This window comes from Amblyomma maculatum, chromosome 6 (genome assembly GCF_055883805.1).
Source record: "Amblyomma maculatum isolate TAMU_Amacu chromosome 6, ASM5588380v1, whole genome shotgun sequence".
NCBI classification, from domain to species: domain Eukaryota; kingdom Metazoa; phylum Arthropoda; class Arachnida; order Ixodida; family Ixodidae; genus Amblyomma; species Amblyomma maculatum.
Window position 1 is genome coordinate 95,391,004 of NC_139349.1, and position 25,456 is coordinate 95,416,459.

General features: G+C 46.3%; 1 protein-coding gene and 7 non-coding genes across 8 annotated transcripts; all 8 read left to right on the forward strand.

Annotated features, from left to right (window-relative positions):
- Positions 1-4,380: 4,380 nt before the first annotated feature.
- TRNAT-UGU (transfer RNA threonine (anticodon UGU)) lies at positions 4,381-4,452 on the forward strand. Its single transcript has one exon. It is a non-coding gene; the product is annotated as a tRNA-Thr (tRNA).
- A 144-nt stretch (positions 4,453-4,596) lies between these two features.
- TRNAT-UGU (transfer RNA threonine (anticodon UGU)) lies at positions 4,597-4,668 on the forward strand. Its single transcript has one exon. It is a non-coding gene; the product is annotated as a tRNA-Thr (tRNA).
- A 144-nt stretch (positions 4,669-4,812) lies between these two features.
- Positions 4,813-4,884, forward strand: TRNAT-UGU (transfer RNA threonine (anticodon UGU)). Its single transcript has one exon. It is a non-coding gene; the product is annotated as a tRNA-Thr (tRNA).
- A 144-nt stretch (positions 4,885-5,028) lies between these two features.
- On the forward strand, positions 5,029-5,100 carry TRNAT-UGU (transfer RNA threonine (anticodon UGU)). The gene has a single exon. It is a non-coding gene; the product is annotated as a tRNA-Thr (tRNA).
- A 13,154-nt stretch (positions 5,101-18,254) lies between these two features.
- On the forward strand, positions 18,255-18,326 carry TRNAT-UGU (transfer RNA threonine (anticodon UGU)). The gene has a single exon. It is a non-coding gene; the product is annotated as a tRNA-Thr (tRNA).
- Positions 18,327-18,470: 144 nt separating this feature from the next.
- On the forward strand, positions 18,471-18,542 carry TRNAT-UGU (transfer RNA threonine (anticodon UGU)). The gene has a single exon. It is a non-coding gene; the product is annotated as a tRNA-Thr (tRNA).
- A 770-nt stretch (positions 18,543-19,312) lies between these two features.
- On the forward strand, positions 19,313-23,849 carry LOC146186334 (uncharacterized). Its single transcript, XM_084605660.1, has 2 exons — positions 19,313-20,380; positions 22,881-23,849. The coding sequence occupies exon 1, from the start codon at positions 19,773-19,775 to the stop codon at positions 20,358-20,360; it is 588 nt and encodes a 195-aa protein (XP_084461786.1). The 5' UTR covers positions 19,313-19,772; the 3' UTR covers positions 20,361-20,380; positions 22,881-23,849.
- A 241-nt stretch (positions 23,850-24,090) lies between these two features.
- TRNAT-CGU (transfer RNA threonine (anticodon CGU)) lies at positions 24,091-24,162 on the forward strand. Its single transcript has one exon. It is a non-coding gene; the product is annotated as a tRNA-Thr (tRNA).
- Positions 24,163-25,456: the final 1,294 nt, after the last annotated feature.

Consider the following 25,456-nt stretch of genomic DNA (forward strand, 5'->3'; position numbering starts at 1 on the left):
TATTTATTTCTTTATAGCGTTTTTATATGTGCTTTTGAATTTCATTATCTAAGTGCTTCGGCCCCCCCAAAGTGGCTGTGCTGCTGTCGCGCTAGACCGTTTTTGGGCCCAGCCTTCGCCATCATTTTACATCCGCCTTGAACGGACCGCATGGGGCAACCATTCATAGATAGGTACAATGTATGTGTGTGTCATGCTGTTGGCAATTCGGCAGGGTGTGTTATTTTTATTCGCAACAGTCTGGGCATGATCGATGAGGCAGTCACTGTGTGCCCTTCTGGACGCCTGATTGTTGTTGACTTTTCCTTCTTTAATTTGAAATGGCGTATGATATGCGTCTATGCACCTAATAAGGAAGGGGAGCGTAGGTTGTTCTTCGAGCAGTTCGAACAGCATTTGAAGGGTGAAAGATGAGTTGTTATGGTGGGTGACTTCAATTGTGTATGTATGCCTGAAGATCGCGTAAAATTTCAGCCTGTGCAGGACCCTAGCGCACACTTATTAAGGACCTTAACCACAGAGTATCATCTAGAAGACGTTGGTTGGCTTCTATCACCTAGTGGACAACGCCAGTACACCCATTTCCAAAGAGAAAGCCATGCGAGGCTAGATCGTGCATACATTTCCCTAGAACTCGCGCCTCTGTGCCGAAGTTATGAAGTTAAGCACGTGTCATTTACAGATCACAGCCTAGTAGTTTTTTGCATAGGTGCAAAGGAAAATCAATCTAAATTTAACTGGGAGCTTTGGAAATTTAATTCTAAACTTTTGGATGATGAGAGCTATGTGAACGAAGTAAAGGAAATGTTCAACGCACTGTTTGCGACAAAATCAGGGGACTGGATGAGTGAGTGGGAAAGTTTTAGGAACAATATAAAAACGAAAGCAATAGAAAGAGCTACCATTTTGCGACATATCAGTAAAGAGAACGAGAAAGATCTGCACCGTCAACTCAACTTGTTGCTGAACCTAGATAGCGGGACGCCTGAATTATGGTCGAAGCAGATAAAAGAAGTTAAGAATAAACTTGTGCTTATCGATGAAGAAAGATATAGGGGAGCTACTGTGCGAGCACGAGCAGAGCGATTATGGGTTGGCGAGACACCGAACAAGCGCTCACTCGGTGACTAGAAAAGATACGGGGAAAAAAACAAAATTCAAAAGATACTTTACCATAACGAAGTTGCAACAGAATGCGAGGTTATCAAAGAAGCGTTTGTTGACTACAGTCGTGAGCAGCCTTGTCTAGAGCGCGCCGACAGGGCTCTGTGGAGCAAGTCAGCGACATCTAACGTTAGGCTCTGGGTTTGAGGTATGCGTCCCGTGCGTATGCGCGGCAAATCGGAAGGATGCCTGCTCATCACTTCAACATCCAACCCCTGCCTTGCGAACACTTTTCTTGCCGCTAGGGTCGTATTGACTGCATTTGTGATAGGGTGCCTCGATGCGCGCCCGCTCTCCGCATCGAGGCACCATAATTTGTGAGGTTGTGACGGTCCCCAGAGCGTCGCGATGACGCCGTGTTTCTCGAATGCAACGAGACGGCCAGGCAAGCAAGCGCGACTGATAGCGGAATAATGCGCGTTCCTGCATACGCACCACTCATCGTCGCTGTACCTCATCGTGGAGGAAATCAAGTTCCTATATCTATAGCGATGCAAAATGCTGTGTCCCTTATAGCTTATAACTCGGCCCAAAAACACGCCATCAAGCGAGACGCCTGCAACGTGCGTGGTCGTAACCGTATACGGACAGGACGAAAACAAACACCTAACGGCTAACTAGGCCCAATTCTCGCACTATTTGCTATGGTGTTTGAAGCGCGCGATTATCCGCTATCACTTGCAATTGCTTTTGAACCTAGCGATAACCCGATATCACATTCCACTTGCCTAGCTGCTTCGTGATTCGCGCGAAACACGTTGGTTTACAGACTGATGTTACTTATCATTAAGCGCGTACCTGGCGGCATGAAGCGCAATCACTGGATGGAAATGAGGCCGGGAACCCACGAGCAGGCACTGCTTTATTTTGGCCGCGCATGCGCATGGGACACATAATTCGAACTCAGAGCCTAACCTTAGATGGCGCTGACTTGCTCCGCGGAACACTGTCGGCGCGCTCTAGACAAGGCTGCTCACGACTGTACTATAGTGAGCTACTTGGGCGGGCTAAGCAAAGGAAAGAACAATTCGAAAGTCAGTTTTTGCAGACCTTGCCCAGGCTTGAGGATGAAGTTAAAGCCAGGCTTGAGGAACCAATAAGTGTACTTGAAATTTAGCGGCCTATAGAAGAAATAAGCGCTGGAAAATCACCCCGTCCTGACGGATTAGGAGCTGCTTTTTACAAGAAATTCAAATCAGAAGCCAGCAGGGCATTGTACTGCGTAATGAAGGAAACATACCATGTTAAACAAATACCGCCATCTTTCAAAGCTTCACATATTGTCTTAATTCCTAAATCAGATGATGCAGTCAAACTTCTATCGGTGGGGTCCTATCGACCTATAAGCCTCACAAATGTGGATTATAAATTGTTTATGAAAGTATAGGCAAGGAGGGTGCAAGGTGTCATTAAACAGTTGGTCGGTCCACACCAAACGTGCGGCATTAAGGGCCGCGCTATCTGTACAAATGTACACACAGCAAGATGCGTTTTAGAGTGCCATGTAGCAATGATACAGCTCGACTTGTCAAAAGCATTTTACAACGTTTCACATGACGTCCTTTTCACCATTTTAGAGCATGTAAATATCGGAAGTGTTGTCGCAGATGGAGTAAAAATGGCATACGCTGGGTTCTCTACTCGTATTATTGTAAATAAAAGTCTTACGGACGCAATAGCCGTGCGATCGTCAGTAAGCCAAGGATGTCCATTGTCCCCTCTTCTATTTGCCTTGTATCTAGAGCCCTTTTGTTTAAGCCTGATTAATAATGAAAGAATCCGTGGATTCAAGCTACAAGCATTCGAAGTGAAAGTACTTGCGTACGCGGATGATATAGCCATTTTCTGTGTGAACTGACAAAGTGTAAGTGAGGCAGTCGAGGTTGCTGGCGGGTTTTGCACCGCAACTGGCTGTGAGATTAACTGGGAAAAATCGGCTGGCTTTTGGCATGGTAACTGGAACGAAAGACCGGGAACGTTTGCAAACATGCGATGGACATCGTTGCTTACGAAGTATCTAGGTATGCCCCTTGATAGCTATCAAGATAGAGAGCAGTACTGGCATCAAGAAACAGACAGGGTCAGGGAAAAGACGCAAGGCTGGCAAGGCCGTAATTTGTCCATGTTTGCCCGCGCGACTGTCTGCAATCTTTTTTTTTTGATATCCAAAGTGTGGTTCGTACTCCAATTTTTGCTCATGAAACGCACAAATATGCAAAACATTCACAGAGTGTTCGCGGTTTTCATTTGGGGGGCAAGTTGGGAACGTACTAGTAGGACGAATTTGTTTCATTCTGTTTGTAATGGTGGATTAGGCCTGTCTCACCTGTTTCTAAGACAAATCGTTTCGCGATTTATTTTTCTTCGGGACCAGAAAGACTCTTTTTTTGCGCACAGTAATGCATGTGCACTTAGGCAATGCCTTACCTGAATTTATTGTTTCATCATGCAATGACGGTGGACGCGCAGTAACTGGGTTTTGGCGAGAAGTTGTACTTGCATTCCAAATCTTAAAGGCTCGATTTTCCCTTGAGTACTTAAGTTCAGTGCAAAGGAAAAAACTGTACAGAGACCTACTGGATACAATGTTGACAACACCCAGGCACCCAACAATATACTGTGGAGGCCCAGGAAATGATGTTTGAAAGAGAGTTAAAAAGATGAATATTAAGCCCAGCATTAAAACCTTTTTCTTTAAAATTCATACAGGGACGCTTCCAGTTAAGACTTGGTTAGAGGAAAAGGGAATATTCATTCCATGGACAACTAATTTTATATTATGCAAGAAACCAGAAACAATAGATCATGTATTTATTGATTGCTGGGATCCAGTCTTCTACTGGGACATCTTGCAAAGGACTCTAAAGAAAGACCTACCGATAACACCATACGGAATCCGTTTTCTACCAATTGAAAACGATGGAGACATTCCTTATGACCTGATCATGGTTCTGGGGTTCCACAGCATATGGCGAACAAAGATGGCTGTTAGGCACGCCGATGTAAGCGTCCGTCCAGTCAGGGAGAATTTCATTGAAAGCATTATGTACTTACGAGATGTTTACCGTACATTGCCAGAACCTCCCGACTGGATTGGCGTCCTAGATGAACTTGTTCATTTTAAAACGTTTTAAGCATTCACGCTGACCACGCCATGGTCACAGTGTTTTATGTCATATTTGCAGTGTATTTGACAAAGCAGGCAATAAAAAAAAAGCCGCTATAGCTCAGTGGCAGAGCGCTGGTCTTGTAAACCAGCGGTCGCGAGTTCGATCCTCACTGGCGGCTGAATTTTTTTCCTCCCCCCTATTATAAGGCAAACGCAACTATCGCTTCTAGAGCGCTAATGTTGACTCCAGTTTAACGACACAACTGTTTACGCGCGTGCGCGCTCCTCTAATCCCTGCTCCTGAAGCAGTGGCTGCACCAAGCGCCGCTATAGCTCAGTGGCAGAGCGCTGTTCTTGTAAACCAGCGGTCGTGAGTTCGATCCTCACTGGCGGCTGAATTTTTTTCCTCTCTCCTTTTATAAGGCAAACGTAAGTATCGCTTCTAGTGCGCTAATGTTGACTCCAGTTTAACCACACAGCTGTTTACGCGCGTGCGCGCTCCTCCAATCTCTGCTCCTGAAGCAGTGGCAGCACCAAGCGCCGCTATAGCTCAGTGGCAGAGCGCTGGTCTTGTAAACCAGCGGTCGTGAGTTCGATCCTCACTGGCGGCTGAATTTTTTTCCTCTCTCCATTTATAAAGCAAACGTAAGTATCGCTTCTAGTGCGCTAATGTTGACTCCAGTTTAACCACACAGCTGTTTACGCGCGTGCGCGCTCCTCCAATCTCTGCTCCTGAAGCAGTGGCAGCACGAAGCGCCGCTATAGCTCAGTGGCAGAGCGCTGGTCTTGTAAACCAGCGGTCGTGAGTTCGATCCTCACTGGCGGCTGAATTTTTTTCCTCTCTCCATTTATAAGGCAAACGTAAGTATCGCTTCTAGTGCGCTAATACCTTCTTTACACGGGCAGAGTTAACCACGGTTAGCGTAACTACAGTTCCCCGAAACTATAGTTAGCCGCGCTTACACGGCAGACGAAACTGCAGTTGCGCCACCTAACCGCAGTTACCGAAACCGAGCTGGCCAACCTCGGTTTGCGACGCAAACCTGGTAAACTGACAAAATGGCGGCGCCCGTGACAGCAACAACGTCGGCAAACGACTCTTCCTCTCACCGGCATGTCATCTGGCCCGATTCTACAACCGCGGCCTTGATACGCATTTGGGAGGACCAGCTGCCTGCGCTGCGTGGTAACACGCGCAATGCACGAATATACGCAGCAATATTTGCTGGATTGAACGCCGGGCTAGCGCCGGGCGAAGGCCCGTATACAGCAAAGCAAGTGAAGCAGAAGATGGATAACCTCACAAAAAAATACCGGTAAGTGCGATCTATATTGCACGATGATTGTACCGTCAGGTTCTTGACGCTGTTTTCATAGTGCAGCTGAGCTGCTTGCGTCAGCCTTGAGTGTGCGATAGTAGGACGTGCTGTCACTTGAGCTACGCGTCGATTCTCTTCCCGTCGTCGCACATTGGTTAGTTCTTGAGTGTCCGAGGTAAACTTGCAAATGCGTTGTAAAGGTGCTAACGACTTGAGAGTAATAAAGGACTCACGGCAGAGGCAGCATGCGCAGCATTTAGAATACAGTCTTTCTTATTTGTCTTCGCTCGTGCACACGTGCACCGCGCTGCATGACAACTTCGTCCTCCTCGTTCTACACGTGTTGTTCGTTGTGTTTATTTGGAAACTATTTACAAGCTGCACCGCAATCTGTACGCGTCGCTATTTCTGACCCACGCGCTAGAGCAGTAATTTAGTTAATTCCTATATTTATTTATTTCATATATATTTTCCAGTCATCGGTGTGTATACTGCTTTACAGATACTGCTAGTACACAGTGAAGCCTGGAACGCCGCTAGGCATTTGCCGATATGTGATTAGGCATTTCTTCCAGGCTTCACTGTGTACTAGCAGTATCTCTAAAGCAGTATATACAGCGAATCGAAGCCTGGAAATATATATGAAATAAATAAATCTATAAATTCACTAAGTTAGAATCCCGATAGCTGAACCATAATAGCCAGTCGCTGCTTTGCTTCCAAGGCTGCAACTTGTAGGATTAAACGCACATTGTAAATGTAATCTGTATTAGTAATTTTTTTTTCCTTCAGTGCAAATGCGTATGCTTAATGCACCAAGAGAAGTTTTGCGATCACAATCCTCAATTGTCCATTTTTTAAAAAGTACATTTAATAGTTCAAATCATTTTTATTTTTCCAGGCATTTGAGACGTACAGGCACTTCAATTGGGTCGCCTGGTGTCCCATGGACCTTCTACTGGCAGCTCCACAGTTTCCTCGGCAGCCTACCGATCAACGATGATGGGCGAGTCGAGGAAAGTTTAGAGGTAATTTGTGATTTCTAACATTGCCTGTTATCAGTTCATCATATCACTGCAGAATTGTATTACTACTCATTTCTCAGCGTGCAGCATAGTCCTCATTACAAAAGGCTGGCCAATAACAGATAATGAACCAACTGGGGCTTGTCTAGAGTGAACCACTCCCACAACCATCCATGTATACTTTTGCTCAAGTCACACTCCTCAGGTGGCTTTACCCTTGGGTCGACCATGCCCATATGATTGCATGTGTTTAACATATTGTTCCTTATTTATTTTGAGTGATGAGCTTCGTATACTGTATTGCTCGGCTCTTCATGTTATATTTATATAGTTAGGTTCTGAAAAATTTGGACCTCTGCCTTTTTCCATCGTGGCCAGCACAAAGTTGTGTTTTTTTTTCAATATACTGTTGCAGCCTATGATTGCTTTCCTCTCTCCTGGGATGATAAAACATGCCGTCTCCCATGTTTCATCATGTGCAGCTGCCAGTCGTCAATGAGGCACCAGACGGCTCAGACATGCTGCTGTCATGGGACGACAGAGTGCCTGAAGAGAGCACCACAGACGGCCTCACACTAACTGCTGCCAGCTCCCCTGCAAGTGCAAATGCTTCAGTACCTGTACAACTTAGTACAGATGGCATCAACGGAGACACAGCCGGTGCTGGCACAAGCTCTGAAAGGAGCAGTGTGCTAAAAAGTCACCGCAAGCGACAAGGGTCAGCAATGGAACAGTTGTTGGCCCTCCATAGAGGAGAAGCGAAGGCAGCAGCTCACGCTGACCGCAAGGCGCATAAAATGCCCAAAAACATGGTTCGCCTCCAAGAAGAGGGCAATGAAATTAGTGCTAGTATGGTGAGACTGCTAGCAAAATTTTTGGACAATAAAGAAAACAGTGACACTCTCAATAAAGAGTGACGAAAAGTACTGAAAGTTTGTTGGTTTGCAGTTCATGACATTACAGTTCATGCGATGTGATGAATTGAGATCTTCTTTTGCTGAAATTTTTGTATTACATTTGTCCATATACTAGTAATTTGCAATTCAAAAAAGTTGCTGTCTTGGAACGCATTTTAAGAACTTATGAAGAATTCATAGCTGCCTGCACTGAGGTGTCGCACAAATTTTTTGCCTACTGGGGCAAATCATGTAGGGACGTGCAAATAGTACGTTCCAAACCAATCAAATGTAATATTAATAGCGCAGCCTTGCCGCCAAATCAAATATGAACTTAAAAGTTTATAGTCATGTTAGCATTTCTGTACTCTGAATATGAAACCTGCAAAACAGTCTGAAATGAAATTTTATTTAAAGTTCTGTTCGATCAATCGTTTAGACGAATCTACACCTGCGTAAGACATGACTACAGGTGCGGTAAATGTTGGAAAGCAGCAAGGTCGCACATATTTGTAAGCACAAGAAAACAAAGCGCCTATTGCAGTGAAGTAAAGCTAATGGGGGTTAACACGCAGATTGCCCAGATGCACAACCTGGCACTACTAGAACACACCTGGAAATGGATACTATCTTGGCATCAGTCATATGACATAGCATCAACTGAGAAGACATCAAACTAGTGCCTACCGCAGTTGTCCAATCTTTAAGGTCAGCATTTTGAATGTGTTTACTCAGATAAACCGTGCTAATGCCTGTCACTGCACTGCATGCCTACAGAATCTTTACTGCTCGCGCACACTCAGCACGGCAGCATGCTATGTGGGGTCAGAGTTGGCACTGCCTGCAAAAGGGTTGTAAGAAGCTAAGGAGGAGGCCTCTCACACTCATTATTCAAACACTGCGCAGAAGTGATTTGAAAACTTGTGGATATATTTGAATTACAGTTTAATAGCATGTGTCTGTGCTAACTGAAGAACTAGCTGCCGTGATGAAGAAATGCAAGTGTAGATGGTATCAAAATTGAATTATAGACTCATGCCAAAACGCCTTCTCTCTGGGTTATTGCAAACCAGTTCCATTGCCGCTTCCACTGAGCTAGCTTCTGATGCACACAGTGAGCGATATGGCAGCACCCAGGGAGCCCTTATTGGAAAGGTTTATATAGAGAAAGCGTTTCATTATATTCCTTTCATAAGTAGGAGTGCAAGACTAAAAGCTTGAACAGCTTGACAAGGTCTCGGCCAGTTTCAGATTGGCAATATGGTAGGATGATGACCTCTCATACATGAATATCAGAATGAAATAAACAGTAACCGATAAGAGTAGCAGGTTATGTGACACAAACACAAGAAACACAAGACCATGCGACACGAAAACAAAAGGGCAGTACAATGACATTGAATTGGCTACATAACCAGCAGTGCTTAACAGAAATGAATACTATAAGAATGGGATGCTTAAGCCAATATTTTACTACTGAGTGCTAGCAGAACTGTTTGAAGACAGATCTGTTTAGACTAGAGCAAGAATTGATATTTTTATGGCTTAACAAGTTTATAGACAAAGGTTGCGCGTAGGTGATGAGTTGTTTGTCATAAGAAGTGCTGTTGGTTGATATGAACCACATCATTTTATAGCTTAACATGAGGCTATAATTGTAAAGAAAAACGTCGCGCTTTTGAAGAAGAAAAAAAGCACATTACGGTAAAAATAATGCATGTCAGCTATATAATTAATGGAAGACAATTTTCAGAAGCACATGTAGCTTATGTAACTTAGCACACTAGTCGTTACCCTCGCAACCTTCACCCTAGAAGGAATGCTTCACATGCATACAGTGTTAGCCTTTGAAGGTGAGCCGAAGCTGCAGTGCCTGCTTTTTCACAAATATGCGAGTGACTCTGATAAATGCTGTTAGTTCTTGGCAGGAGCGCCTTCCCAAATGCCTTTGAACAGTTCACATGAACGGACTTTAGTTCCCGGCAAGGTGCTTCGCCAGGGCATTCCTGACAGCCACTCCTAACGGCTCTTCGCGGTTGCTTGTGCAAAGTGGCTGAGGCCGCTTTTCATCTGCACTTTGGCCACACCAAACCAGCTTGAATCACATTGGTCGTTGAGCTGCTCGCAAATGTTTTTCAATACACAAGCAGCACGGACAACGTTATTCACACTATGAATGTTGCACTCAAGGCCCTTTAGCAACATTCTAAAGCGTGCCTTCACACGTCCGAATGCATTTTCCACAACACTTCTGGCACTGGACATCATCATCATCAGCCTGATTATACCCACTGCAGGGCGAAGGCCTCTCCCATATTTCTCACCTTAACCCGGTTCTGTGCTAGCTGCATCCACTTGACCCCTGCGAACTTCTTAATCTCATCCGCCCACCTAACTTTCTGCCGCCCCCTGCTACGCTTTCCTTCCCTTGGAGTCCAGTTCGTTACCCTCAGCGACCATCGGTTATCCTCTCTTCGCACTACATGTCCTGCCCATGTCCATTTCTTCTTCTTAATTTCCACTAGAATGTCGGTAACTTGAGTTATTTCTCTGACCCAATCTGCACGCTTCCTATCTCTTAATGTTACCCCTACCATTTTTCGTTCCATAGCCCTCTGGGTTGTCCTCAACTTAAGTAGAACTCTCTTGGTTAGCCTCCACGTTTCAGCCCCATAGGTGAGTACAGGCAAGACGCAACTGTTGTATACTTTCCTCTTGAGCGATACCGGTAAGCTGCTAGTCATAATCTGCGAGTGCTTGCCAAATGCGCTCCATCCCAATCTTATTCTTCTTGTTATTTCCTTTTCATGGTCTGGATCTGCGGTTACTACCTGTCCTAAGTAGACATATTCGCCTACTACTTCCAGTATTTCACTACCTAATGTAAACTGCTGTTCCTTCCCGAGGCTGTTGAAGATTACCTTAGTCTTCTGCATATTGATTTTCAAGCCTACCTTTCTACTTTTTCTGTCTAGGTCATCAATCATTATTTGCAGTTCATCCCCCGAGTTGCTTAGCAAAGCAATGTCATCAGCAAATCGCAGATTACTGAGGTATTCTCCATCTACCCTTATCCCTAACTGCTCCCATTCCAAGTCTCTGAATACTTCCTCTAAACAAGCTGTGAATAGTACTGGGGAGATTCTGTCTCCTTGCCTAACACCTTTCTTTATGGGAATTTTGTTACTTTCTTTGTGCAGAACTATGGTTGCTGTGCAGCCACTATATATATCTTCCAGCACTTTCACGTACGGCTCGTCTACCCCCTGATTTCGCAATGCCTGCATCACCGCCGAGGTTTCAACTGAGTCAAATGCTTTTTCGTAATCAATGAATGCTATGTATAAGGGCTGGTTATATTCCGAGCATTTTTCTATCACTTGATTGATGGTATGGATATGATCGATAGTAGAGTACCGTTTCCGAAACCCTGCTTGATCCTTTGCTTGATTGCAGTCTAATGTTGTACTGATTCTATTAGCGATTACCTTAGTAAATACCTTACACGTAACAGACAGTAAGCTGATTGGTCTGTAATTTTTAAGGTCCTTAGAGTCCCCTTTCTTGTGAATGAGGATAATGTTTGCATTCTTCCATGGTTCCGGTACCGTCGATGACACCAGGCACTGCGTATACAGGGTGGCCAGTTTTTCTAGCACGATATCCCCCCCGTCCTTCAGCAAATCTGTAGTTATCTGATCCTCTCCAGCTGATTTCCCCCTTTTCAGTTTCTAGTGCTTTCTTGACCTCGTCCTTCGTCACTGGTGGAACGTCTGACTGTTTTTCCCTACCGCCAATCTCATTACGGTCCTGACTACTTTGGCTGCTGTAGAGATCTGTATAGAACTGGACAACCGGTAGTTAAAGGTCTGTGAGGGAGATCCAGAGGCGCCAGGTAGGGGGAATGGTTACATTAAATGATTCTTCAAGGGGAATGCTTGGTCCGCAAGAATAATTGGGCCAACTTCCACACCTTCAATGATCTTGGTTTCCCCTCTGAATAGTGGACTAGCCAGAACACCAGGCAACCGAGACTTTTGAAATACAGCCGAGTCATTATTTCTACCAGGGCTCCCAACGTTGGTGTACAGGAACCTGTAGGCATGGTCGACGGCAGCAAGTAAGATGGCACTATACCATCCCTTATAGTTATAGTAGTCTGTAGCTTCTTGCTTTGGAGGGCACACCTCTATATGACAGCCATCCAGTGCACCGACACCTTGTGGGAAGCCGCAGACTGCTTCAAATTCACGCATGTGCTCATGCAGCTCGTTAAGTGTTGGCAACTGCACAAATCGTGCTTCCAACTTCTCCACAATCACGCTGCAAAATTCTTGAAAGATAAGGTTCGCTGAGGCGGGGCTCACGCCAAACAAGTTGGCAACAGGTCGCTCTTCAGCTGATGTTGCGAGGCAGTACAGGCCAATCGCCACACGTTTCTCCCCTGGGATGGCTTTTCTCATATTTGTGTCTTGCCGGCGCATACTTCCACAAACTGCCACTACGTAACGGAATGTAGCGCGGTTGACGCGAAAGTTTTCTCGAAATCCGCTGTCCAGAAGACGCGGCAGCGTTGTTTCATACCACGAGTTAGGGCGCGGGTACGTCCACAAACTTCGCTCACGGAGAGACAGGTACGCCGCAGGTCTGCTGAGGGCCATCGCAGGCTTGATGGCAAAAAATGCACAGTGCACAGCGAACGAAGTCGCACCAACGGTGAAAGAAAAGACGCGGAAGTAGCGAAAGCACCAGCACTGATGTGTCGCACTACGCAGTCACGGTAAAAAGAGGCGAAAGTTGAGCGCGGAGTCGGCTACGAAGTCGACTGTGGTCATTGTTTAAGACTTCCTTTTAGCTTTTCGCTAGCGTCAGCCACATGTTCAAGTAAAAAAAGGTTTCAAACAGGTCTTAGCATGAAACACAACATTTTTTCTTTTGCTTATTCTTTTAAAAGTAGCTTTTTATACTAATGCGCCTCGATAGGTGAATTTATACCTTCACTCGGGCGAGTATCACATGATCTTTTCCCTCGCACTAACCGAGATGCTTAAACTGTGTGTAAGCGCGGCTAACTGCGACTGGCTCTAACGACGGTTAAGCGCCGTAACTGTAGTTAAGCTTAACCACGGTTAGGACTGCCCGTGTAAAGAGGGTATAATGTTGACTCCAGTTTAACGACGCAACTGTTTACACGCGTGCGCGCTCCTCTAATCTCTGCTCCTGAAGCAGTGGCTCCATCCGGCGCCGCTATATCTCAGTGGCAGATTTCTGCTTCCGGCAGCCGAGCTGAACGGATCGCAGGGTCATGGGCTCCAACGGAGCGGCGATAGCGGCTGTTGACGGCCGCGGAAACAAGATCGATGCAAGCGAAGATATGGACTACCAGATCATTTTGCCTACACTGCCAACCGGTCGTGTTGTTTTAAACACGGGTTTTCTTCACGGCGATGTACGAGTGAGGCCTTTCCGGGTCGAAGATTTTCGTGACGCCCTGGCCGAGTCCGGTGCGCTCCCCGACGTGGTTGCGTTGGGGGAGTACTAAATCAACCATGTCTGGGCGGTTACCCTGCGGAGTGCGGAGGCAACAAAGAAGCTGCTCGCCTTCAAGGAGCTGCAAGTGAAGAAACGCCGCTGTCTCATCATTGACCCGGAAGACCAGCAGGTACAGCTGCGGCTTCACTGGATGCTTCACGGCGTGGCCGACGACGACATCCGGACGGCGTTCGCGGCGTTTGGCAAGGTGACGGAAGTCACGCGTGAGCGGTGGCGGATGCAAGGCGTCAATGACAAGGGTTCTACGACAAGGACTGTCCTACTGAAGTTGAAGCCGGGCCTAAAAGTGGACGACCTGCCACATCAGGTACGCGTCGCCGGAGAATTGGCCCTTGTCGTGGCGCCTGGACGCCCGATGCAGTACCTCCGCTGCCACGGCACCGGTCACGTGCGCCGGGAATGCAAAGTCCGCCGCTGTACGAAATGTCGTCGGTACGGCCACGCAGACAACGATTGTGTACGCACTTACGCGGCAGCTACGGGTGCCGCGTCAAAAGACGACACGGAGGAGCTCCTGATGGACGGAGTGGAGGCCGAGGTATCCGCTAAAGGCATTGAACGGGAAAAGAAAACCGGCGCTACGGACTCTTCAGGACCTTCCAGCAGCGATGCCGGGCGGAAACCTGAAGCGGGAGAACTTGCGGGAAACCAGATGGAGGAGCCGACTGAAGGAGTAAGCGGGCCGGCACTCAAGGAAGCAGAATCAGCGACTCTGTTTGAGCAGAACCATGACAAGAGCGCCGCCCGCTCCATCGGTGTTCCTGCCCCATCGAAGCGGCCCCACGCCCAGACCAGTGCTGAGGGAGATAAGGCGACAGCTCTCAGCGTCGAGCAGCCGCCGGCAAAAACCAGCCAAGGACGGCGGCCCACTGTGCGGCCGCGACCTAATGTGTCGGCGGAGAGGAGAGACCACGACAAACCGCCACCGCAGCCAGGCCTGCCGCCAGCACCGTATGGCTCCGGTGTCAAAGACGTCGTCTAGCCACGCGCTAGACGCGAGAGGTAAGCACCATGTTACCGGCCTCTTTCCTCTGTATGAAAATGGCTTCTGCGGCTCCGATAAAAGTAGGTACACTTAATCTCAGGGGACTGGCAAGCAAGAAGAAGCAGGGCCAGGTGTACCGCCTTTTAACTGAGCATGACATCGACGCCCTGGCCGTGCAGGAAACGAAAGTTGATGATGAAGAAGAGACCGGTAACATGGTGCGACGTTTCGCGTCTAGGTATTTTGCAGTAGTGAGCCACGCAGTTGGCACGTCTGCGGGCTGTGTCATTTTTGTTAAGAAATTGCCCGGACTCGAGGTTCAGGCGCATATGGCATGTCCGTCGGACAGCTGTGTTTGTGTTGATTTTATGTACAACAAAAAGTATTTGCGCATTATTAGTGTGTACGCTTCAAATGTTGTGGATGAGAGGGTAGCCTTTTTTCAAAGCGTACAAAAGTACTTCAGTTGTGAGAAATCCCTGATTGTCATGGGCGACTTTAATTGCGTCTTGAGAGGCTGCGATAAATCCAGTACCAGAGCGTTTAGGGACACAAGTACTGAGGCTCTCTCAGAAATTGTAGACACTACCAACCTTGACGACGTGGCGGAATGCTTAGAAGGATCGCGTTGTGTGAAGTTTACACATTTCCAGCGGTCAAGCCATGCGTGGCTGGATCGCATTTATCTGTCTACGGACGTCATATCAAAATGTAGTAGTTACAATGTAGTACCGATTTCATTTTCTGATCATTGTTTAGTGGAGTGCGGGATAGGGACAAAAAATCGAGGCAATCAGTTTTCATGGGAGACGTGGAAATAAAATAATAAGCTCATTACAGACGATATCTTTAGCAGGAAAGTAAGCGAAGAAATTGACAAAATACAGTCTAGGGGGAGATGAAAATATGGCAGCAGTGGGAACTTTGCAAAGAGCAAATAAAGATAGCAGCAATCGAACGGTCAAGCTGTATACGACAAGAAGAGAAGCGTGTGGAGGACAATTTAAGATCCTTGCTGGCTAGACTACTTGAAAAAGAAAGCGAAGAGCCTAGTAAATGGATGGACGATATTAGGAAAATGAAAAAACAGGATTGAACTGTTCGAAGAAGAGCGCTATCGTGGTGCTCATGTGCAGGTGAAGGCGCAAGATATAGCTGCTGGGGAGACACCGTCGAAACGAGCACTAGGAAGCGACAAGACGCATGCTCAGCGAAACCACATTGAACTGATGGAATGGGGCGGGGCGTTATCTGGAGAAAGCGGTCATATCCAGCAGGCGTTTCTTGAATATTATCGAACGCTGTTTACAAAGCAAGACGTGGAAGTAAACCCATTCAAAGGAAAGTTTCTGAGCGCTTTACCGCGATTAGATGATGAACGGAAAGATAGGCTGGAGCTTTCAATAACCGCGTCAGAGGTCGAGCTAGCCATAGAAAAAATTGAACCCGGGAAAATCTCCCGGCCCCGACGGGATAAGCGCGGCGTTCTACAAAGCATACAAACATGAAATAGCGCCGGTACTGAGAGCTGTGTACAACGAGTCCTACAAAGTAAATGTATTGCCCCCGTCTTATTCCAAATCCCACACAGTGTTGATTCCTAAATACAATGAAGCAGATAGTTACAACAGGTTACAGCATATCGCCCTATCGCACTCACGAATGTAGACTACAAAGTATTTATGAAAATTTTAGCCCGTTGACTACAGTCAGTAATTCAACAGTTAGTTGGACCACACCAGACGTGTGGGATCATGGGTCGATCCATTGTTTCCAATGTGCATAAAGTTAGGAGTGTGCTTGAGTGCTGTGATCACACAAACAGTTGTGTAGCCATCCTTCAGTTGGATCTGGAGAAAGCATTTGATTGCGTCTCGCATGAAATCCTGTTCTGCATACTCGACCATGTGAATGTAGGGTCCGTCATTTGCGAGGGAGTGGCCATGGCATACCGAAGCTGCACAACAAGATTGATTGTAAATAAGAATTTGGGAGCCCCCATAAACGTGCAGCGATTGGTGCGCCAGGGTTGTCCCCTCAGCCCTCTGCTATTCTGCATTTACATCGAGACACTGTGTTTAAATATCATGGAAAACGACAAAATTTGTGGCTTCCAATTGCAAGCTGCAGAAGTTAAGCTGCTGGCATATGCGGACGATATGGCTGTATTCGCAGTGAATCGCGAAGGGGTAATCGAGGCCGTGTCGTCTGTAAAAGAATTCACAAAGGTTTCCGGCAGTAAAGTTAATTGGTCAAAGTCCCTGGGGCTTTGGCACGGAGAATGGCCAACGACGCCCGAGAAGTTCGCAAACATGTCCTGGGTGACAACACCAGTAAAGTACTTGGGCGTCCCACTAGATAGTTATCGCGATAGCGAATCGTACTGGAGGGCACAGACTCAAGCCACGCGGGAAAAGGTGGAGGGGTGGAAAGGGCAACAATTGTCAGTTTTCGCCAGGGCCACAGTGTGCAATGTGTTTTTTATGTCGAAGCTGTTGAACATGATGCAAGTGTTGCATTGTGCAAGGATCAACGTACAGAGACTGCACCGAATATTTGCCCTTTTTGTGTAGGCAGCAGAATGGGAACGATGTAGCCGGACCAGCTTGTTTAGGCGGGTGAAGGACGGTGAACTGGGTTTGGGGCATTTATTTCTATGACAGATTTTCAGCAGATTTCTTTTTGTTCGCGATGTAAGAGATCTATTTTTGCGTACTGTGTGCCAATTAAGGCTCGGAAAGGCACTGCCGGACTTTGTTGTCTCGACCGAATGTGTATCGGGACGAATTTTTGGTTATTTTAGAGAAGTTGTCGCGAGTGTGCAATTCCTGTCTGTTCGATTTTCTTATGAATATTTATCTTGTGTTAGCAGTAAGAAGCTGTACAAGGATTTGTGTGACGTAGTTCTTCCCATACCAATGTACAGGGCCTTATACAGTGGAGGACCAGGACGCGACGTACTTAAGGGGGTGAAGGCGATGCAGGTGCCGTCAAATGTAAAAACTTTTTTCTTTAATTTACACACGGAAACACTGCCAGTAAAGAAGTGCTTGGAAGGGAAGAAGTTATATTCACCTTGGAGTTCGCATTGCTTAATTTGTAAACAGCCAGAAACTCTAGACCAGGTTTTCCTACATTGTTGGAAAGGGGTATACTTTTGGGATATTTTACAAAGGACTTTAGAAAAGGAATTTCCGTTAGACTCGCATGGTATTAGGTACTTGCCAGTAGAGAAAGAGGATGGGGTGCCATTTGACCTTATGCTAATGGCCCTCCACTGTATTTGGCGATACCATTGTGATCCTGACGCACGACCAACACGGATCTATTTTCGGGAAGGCATGAATAGATAGACTGAAATTCAGAAACTTGCTCCTGAAGCTCCCGAGTGGCTCGGAAGATTGGAGCCATTAGTGACCCTAAGATAATTTTTAACATGACGACGCCACAACCCTCCTGGCTGATTCTTGTATTAATGATTGCTCATTGTGCCCTGTAAGTAATTTTGTGTATTGTGGTCCCTGCCGAAGTCAGGCAATAAAGAAAAAAAAGAAAAAAAAAATAGCTCAGTGGCAGAGCGCTGGTCTTGTAAACCAGCAGTCGTGAGTTCGATCCTCACTGGCGGCTCAATTTTTTTCCTCTCCCCTTTTATAAGGCTAATGCGATAGCGCGCTAATGTTAACTCCTGTTTAACGACGCAACTGTTTACGCGCGTGCGCACTCCTCTAATCTCTGTTCCTAAAGACGTGGCTGCACCAAGCGCCGATACAGCTCAGTGGTTTTCTTTTAAGTGTCCTTTGTAACACACCCCAGTAAAACACCGCATCCCAACAATCCAGGAACATGACAATCCAGGAAAAAGGCCTGCCATTGACGCCACGTGGAATTCGGTACTTGACAACTGTTAATGATTTTCAGTATGACCTCATCATGCTATTGGGCCTTCACAGTATTTGGAGGAGTAGGATGGCTTATAGACACTGTGATGTCGATGCACGATCTGTATGTGATTATTTTGTTGAACAAGTGTATAAACTAAAAGAAATGTTGAAGCAGCAAGACGCTGCGGAGGAGGTCTTAAGTCTGATGGGCGAACTTGTGGTAATGTAAGTCCATCAGACACGGTTGTCAGCCAAGGGGCATGGCAACCACGATCTTTTACTGATGTATTTGTACCAATTCATGCAATAAAGAAAAAAAATAGCCGCTATAGCTCAATGGCAGAGCGCTGGTCTTGTAAACCAGCGGTCGTGAGTTCGATCCTCACTGGCGGCTGAATTTTTTTCCTCTCCCCTTTTATAAGGCAAACGTAAGTATCGCTTCTAGTGCGCTAATGTTGACTCCAGTTGAACGACACAACTGTTTACGCGCGTGCGCGCTCCTCTAATCCCTGCTCCTGAAGCAGTGGCTGCAGCAAGCGCCGCTATAGCTCAGTGGCAGAGCGCTGGTCTTGTAAACCAGCGGTCGTGAGTTCGATCCTCACTGGCGGCTAAATTTTTTTCAGCTCCCCTTTTATGAGGGGAACGTAAGTCTCGCTTTAGTACGCTAATGTTGATTCCAGTTTCACGCCACAGTTGTTTATTCGCGTGCGCACTCCTCTAATATCTGCTCCTAAAGAGGTGGCTGCACCAAGCGCCGCTATAGCTCAGTGGCGATTCTACTTCCGGCCACCAGCGTGTACGAAAGCGGAATCATGAGCTCCGGCGGAGCGACGATAGCAGCCCATGCTGGTCGCAGAAACTGACTGAAGACGCCGATGATAAGTACCAGGATATTTTGCCCACCTTGCCTACAGGGCGTGTTGTACAGCCGAGCGCGATTTGAAGATTATCGCGCGAGCGTCGACAGGGAACATGAACAGCGGCATGGCCCAGAATTCTTTGCCGAGGCGAAGGGGGTATCAAGCCAGCTTCCCTCACTCTTTTTGCTGTTCCTTCAGCAGCCGTCGCTCCCTGCTAGGACATCATTTTTTTTTTGGTTTGGAAAACAGGCAGTGATCGTCGTGCGCACGACTTATTCTTCGGTATTATCTGAAATTGGACACTTTATCGCCACAAACGGAAAGGTTAGAATAGAGAGAAAGGGCAGTGAGTTTGTCGCGGGGGAGATGGTTCTTGTATGGAACAGCGAACGAGGGAGAGAATAGTATGAAATCATGATTTTTCCTGTTCCAAACCCGGCCGCCAGGTACCTGGAGTGCTAGGCTGGTCGACGCGCGATAATCTTCATATCGCGCTCGACTGTACTCAACATCGTTTTTTTTTTGCGCGCTAACGTGCGGTTGAGGCCTTACAGGGTTGAGAACTTTACGGAAGCCCTCGACAGCGCTTTCGCACTCCCCCACGTTGTGGCGTTGGGGGCGTACCAGATCAACCACATCTGGGCTTTGATCTTCAGCTCAACAGGTTCGGATAAGAAGCCTGAGGAGATTAAGGTGAAAGATCAACGCTGTATCGTCATGGATCCCGAGGACCATCAGGTGAAGTTGCGGCTGCACTAGCTGCTACACGGCGTAGCTGACGAAGACGTCAGGACAAGGTAACTGAGGTGGCACGGGAGCGCTGGCGCGTTCAAGGTGTCAAAGAAAAGGGCTCGACAACGAGGACTATTTTTCTGAAACTGATACCTGGTATAAAAGTAGACGACCTGCCTCATCAGGTACGAGTCGGCGGCGAATTGTCCCTTGTTGTAGAGCCTGCGGTGCCGCGGCACAGGCCAAGTATGCCGAGAGTGCAAGGTGCCGAGGTGTTCGATATGCAGGCGATACGGACACAGCGACGTCGAGTGTGTCCGAACGTACGCAGCAGCTACGGGTCTCTAGCTGCGGACGATGCGGCGGACTTGACCATCGAAGTCTCTGAGGATGCGGCAAAAGGCACTGAGCGGACAGGGAAGGGAGAAACAACTCTGGAATCATCGGTATCTTCTAGTGGCAGCGATAATGCCAAGGACGTAACTAAGGAAGTGAAAGAAACTACAATTCAGGAACGTACAGTGAAAGACGAAGCAAGCAATCAGGATGCCAAGACCACCATGTCAGAGACTGCAGTGCAGCCGGAAAATGGCGATGCACGCATGACTATCGTCAACACCCCAGCTAAGAGCCCCTACGCCCAGACTAGCGACGACGGGGACAAGACGGAAGCCGCCAGCGTGAAGGAGCCGCCGACGAAAGCTGTCCAAGCCCGTCGACCAATCTTCAAGCCACGGCCTAGCGTTACGGCGGAGAAGCGAGGGTGCGACAGGGCGCCACTTCAACAGGCCCAGACACTTGCACCGGATGGTTCCGGTGGCGGTGACGACGTCTAGCTCCGGACTGGACACGAAAGGTAAGCACCGTGCTCTCGGTCTTTTTACCGTTGATAAAAATTATTCCTGCTCAATCACTGACCGTGGCTACGCTTAACGTACGGGGTTTAGCCGGGAAAAGAAAAGCAGAACCAAGTTTACCGGCTTTTACCTGACCGTGTGAATGATTCGCTTGTCATTCAGTAGACAAAAGTTGAAGGGGAAGAAGAGACTGGGAGCATGGTGCAATGTTTGTCGAGATTTTACACAATCATGAGCCACGCAAAAAGTACGTCAGCAGGAGATGTGGTTTTTCTGAAAAAGCTGCCGAACCCTGACGTACAGGGGCACGCTTCGTGTCCTTCGGGAGCTGTGTCGTGGGTTATTTTTCGTAGTACAGTTCTGAATGGCGCGTCATATGCATTTATGCACGGCTGGAAGAGCGTGTTTTGTTTTTTGAAAGCATCAAGCAGTACCTAAGCACAGGGAAATAGATAGTATTGATGGGTGATTTCAATTGCGTACTAAATGCCGCCGACAAAACCAGCACTAGGCCCCATAGGAAGCACTGATATTCTGCTCTATTTAATTGACCATTTCGCCTTGAAAGATGTGGCTGAATGTGTGGATAGTAATTGCATGGTTAGTTTCACGCATTTTAAAGGCCGTAGTCATGCCCGACTGGACCGAGTTTATGTGTCTTTAGATATAGTGCCAAAATGCCACAGCTATGATGTCGTACCGTTACATTCTCAGACTACTGCATGGTTTTGCTTAGAGTAGGTTTTAAAAAAACGATCTAGCGAATTCCAGTGGGCACTATGGAAACTAAATAATACGATATTAGAGGATGAAATTTTCACTGAGATGGTAAAAGACGAACTGGATAGAATAACGAACGGCAAGCTGTATAACCTGGGCATACAGTCGGGAATTTGCATGGGCTCGAAAGAGCCCATGCTCGGCGCAATCATGTTGCGGAAATTGAATGGGGTGGTAAAACGTGTGGAACGACGGTAGCATCGGTCAAGTATTCTTAGAATATTATGAAAAGCTCTTCGTTATGCAGCACGTTGATGTGGCAAGATTTAAGGAAGATTTTCTGGAGGCGATGCCACGTGTGCGGGATGAAGATAAAATAAGATTAGAGCGAGCGATTACTGAAAGTGAGGTAGAATGAGCCATTGATAAGTTAAACGCAGGAAAGTCGCCAGGGCCAGACGGTTCAAGCGCGTCATTCTATGAAACTTTCAAAGGAGACCTTGTACCACTATTATGTGCAGTGTTTAGTGAAACTTATGAATTAAAGCAGCTGCCCTCATCGTACGCATCATCCTACAGCATACTCATGCCGAAAACAGAACAAATAGAAAAATTAAGACAGGTATCATCGCTCAGGCCCATTGCCTTAACAAATGAGGATTACCAGATTTACATGAAGGTACTTGCGGCAACGCTGCAAGCCGTAATACAGGCTATAGTGGGGTCTCACCAAACATGTAGATTCAAAGATTCATCGTTCATAGCATACATAAAGCGAGGTGTGGGCTCGAGTACTGTGATGTTATGTATGCCCATGTGGCAGTCCTCCTGCGCGACCTGGAGAAAGCAATTGACTGCGTGTGGCTGTTTTGCATTCTAGATCATATTAATGTCGGCTCTGTAATTCGTGAGGGAGTTGCCATGTCGTACCTTAACTGCAGCACAAGGTTAATCGTAAATAAGCAACTGGGGGCCGCATAAGTGTACAACGTTCGGTACGCCAAGGCAGCCACATATATATATATATATATATATATATATATATATATATATATATATATATATATATATATATATATATATATATATATATATATATTGTTACGGGCTTGTTCTATATATATGTATATTGAAACCCTGTGTTTGCATATATTTGAAAATAATTCAAATTATGCTTACCGACAGCAATAAACGAAAGCCAAGCTTCTGGCATATGCAGATGACTTTGCGGTGTTTTGTGTTGACGACAGCAGTGTGAGTGAGACAGTCGACGTGGTAAGGCACTTCAGTACTGTAAGCGGAAGTAGGGTGAACTGACAAAAATACTTCGGATTCTGGCACGCAGATTGGCCTTCAACCCCTGACACTTTCGCTAGCGTGTCGTGAGTGACAGCACCCGTTAAGTACCTTGGGATCCCATATAAGGATTCTGAGCCATATTGGCGAGAACAAGTGAAAGAAATTCGGGAGAAGATAGAGAAAGGGAAAAGCGGCTACTTGTTTATATTTTCTAGAGCCACTCTTTGTTATAATTTTTTCAAAAGCAAACTGGTGGTATGTACTCCAAGCGTTGTACGGCTCTCGAATGAATATACAGAAACTGCACAGTGTTTTATATTGGCATACATTAGTCAATACACCCCCGCCACTCGTGATGGCTTCCCAACATTTTATATCTGTAACTACAGTGGTCGATGTTGCCTGACGAAGTGTAATGGCTTGCCCAAATACAATACATCATTACATAGGTTAATCAATATTCTCCTTCTATTATTACAGTCTTCATTTGGGCCTCAAGTTGGGAAAGATGTAGTCGAACCAATTTATTTTGGTGCGTCAGAGCAGGCGAACTTGGACTCGGGCATTTGTAACTCCGCCAAATTGTAAATAAAATCTTGTTTTTGCGTGATGTAAAAGACCCCTTTCTTCGAAACATGTGTCAAGTGCGCCTCGGGCGCATATTGCCAGATTGGGTTGTTACTATGCAACATCTGAATGGAAGAATTACTGCTTCTTTAGAGAGATTGTCCTCAGTGCGAGTTTTCTGACCGTCCGTTTCTCCAAAGAATTTTTAACGAGTGTTAACAGAAAATCACTGTACAAGGATTTACGTGACACTGTTATTCCGGAACCCATGTACAGAGCCTTACACTCTGGAGGCCCCGGTAGTAACGTTTTAAAACGCGTTAAAGAGATGTATGTCGCGCCAGACATAAAGACCTTCTTTAAACTACACACAGGAACATTGAACGTGAAATAATTTCAACAGGCAAAGGAATTTTTTTTCTTCCATGGGGTGCACAATGCCTTATTTGTAAACAACAGGAAACGATTGATCACTTCTTTTTGCATTGTTGGGAGGGGGTCAATTTCTGGAATGTCCTACAAAGGACCATTAATAAAGACTTACCACTAAACCCTCATTGGATTAGGTTTTTGCCTAAACAAAAAGAGGAGGGGACGCCATTGGACCTTATCATCTTCGTGGGCCTCCATAGCATATGGCGATCCCACATGGCCGGGTATTACTGTGATCCAGATGCTCGACCTCAGCGAATGTACTTCCGGGAAACAATGCACAAATTTGTTGAGGTGATCAAAGCAGTCTCAAGTGTTCCTGATCGGTTGTTAAATGTAGAGCCTTTGACGCATATCAGAGAATTTTATTTGGACAATGCCTAGCCGACGTGCCTCGGCTGCTTTTGTGCTTGTTGAGTCTCCTGAAGTTCCTTTGTATTGTACTTTGACGAAGCCCGGCAATAAAGAAAAAAAAAGCTATAGCTCAGTGGCAGAGCACTGGTCTCGTAAACCTGCGGTCGTGAGTTCGATTCTCACTGGCGGTTATTTTTCTTATCGGCTGTCCTTTTATCATGTTAAAATAGGTATGGCTACGCGTGCGGTATAATGCGGAATACAGACTCGTGACACAGGTCTGCTACGCGCGTGCCCTTCCCTTATGTCTGCTACGATGGGAGGGGCTGTAACGAGCGCCGCTATAGCTCAGTGCCAGAGCGCTGGTCTCGTAAACCAGCGGTCGTGAGTTCGATCCTCACTAGCGGCTGTTTTTTTATCGGCTGCTCTTTTATTATGTTAAAACAGTTATGGGCTACACGTGCGCTATAATGCGGAATACAGACACGTAACACAGATCTGCTACGCGAGTGCCCTTCCCTAATTTCTCCGATGGGGGCAGCTACAGCGAGCGCCGCTATAGGTCATGAGTGTTAGCTTTCGTTTCGCTATGACTCGACGTTGTTGTGTGCGCACGGGTAGAAGTTCTTGTGCGTGCTTTGTTGCGCTCCTGATCTACACAATATTCCTGCCTTGATGTGACAGCTCTGAAGGATATGCTTGGAACCCAGTCTTGTGTCTTTCTGGGGGGAAAATATCATCTTTTCGCATTAGTCTGTTTAGACAAAAACTCTAATTTTACTTTTTTTTGCGTTTTAATCGCGTCGAGCCGGCTGTCACGGGCGCTTGAAGGTGCCTCAGAACAAAGGGGCGTATTAGAGCAGGTATACTCTTTTAAGAACTCGTAGTTTTGTCATTTGCATGATTATACGCCTGCATTGAACAACGCATCGTTAGTGCATTGTGAGTGAAGTACACGCGTTAATTTTTGCAAAACCAGCTCGCGCGCACTGTGGTATCTCATATCTCTGTATTGATGTTTGATGTTGCCAGTGGAGATAGCTTTTTGGAATTTTTATTCAAGTTAGCAATCTCAGAAGTAATTATCATTTTTGTTTCCGTGCATACATGTAACATCTGCAGCCTTTCGCAACCTTTTTGCCTGATCGCCTGTGCAAGCAATGCTAGAACCTATTGTTTTGAACGGATCGCTTTTTTTTTTTAAGCTGCAGTCCCCAGGGAAACATATTTCTTCTATATATGTTACCTGAAGTGTTTTTTTTGCCTCGTCAGTTTTTGAAGCGTGTTTTTGTGGCTTTGAAGCAAAAACTGCCATGTACAGGGGGGTCAAATTCATTTAGCTTTTTATTCACCATAGTTGAGAGTTCTTTCTTTCTTACTTTCTTTATTTGTTTCTTATACATTTGCCTAAAAGACTGATTCCGGTGGAAAATTGCTTTTGTTGATTACACATCACTGCCATGAATGAAAATTATGACTGTCTTGGTTTTCGGTCAAACAAAATTGAATTTTTATGGTCCTAGCTTCCAGGGTGTCTAGCTACCTTGAAAACCGGGAATTGTCACAGAAATTTCATCCACCGGGAACAATCAAGGAAATGTAAGGGAAACCGTAAAAAATGTTGCCAAGTAAGGAAAAATGGCATGATATATTCTGCATCACGTGTTACTCAAGCACATTTTGGTTTCTTGTGCTGAGCGCGC

Bases quoted from the DNA above. Each gene is read 5' to 3' on its own strand.
- LOC146186334 (XM_084605660.1), top strand. From the start codon at position 19,773: ATGCCGAGAGTGCAAGGTGCCGAGGTGTTCGATATGCAGGCGATACGG.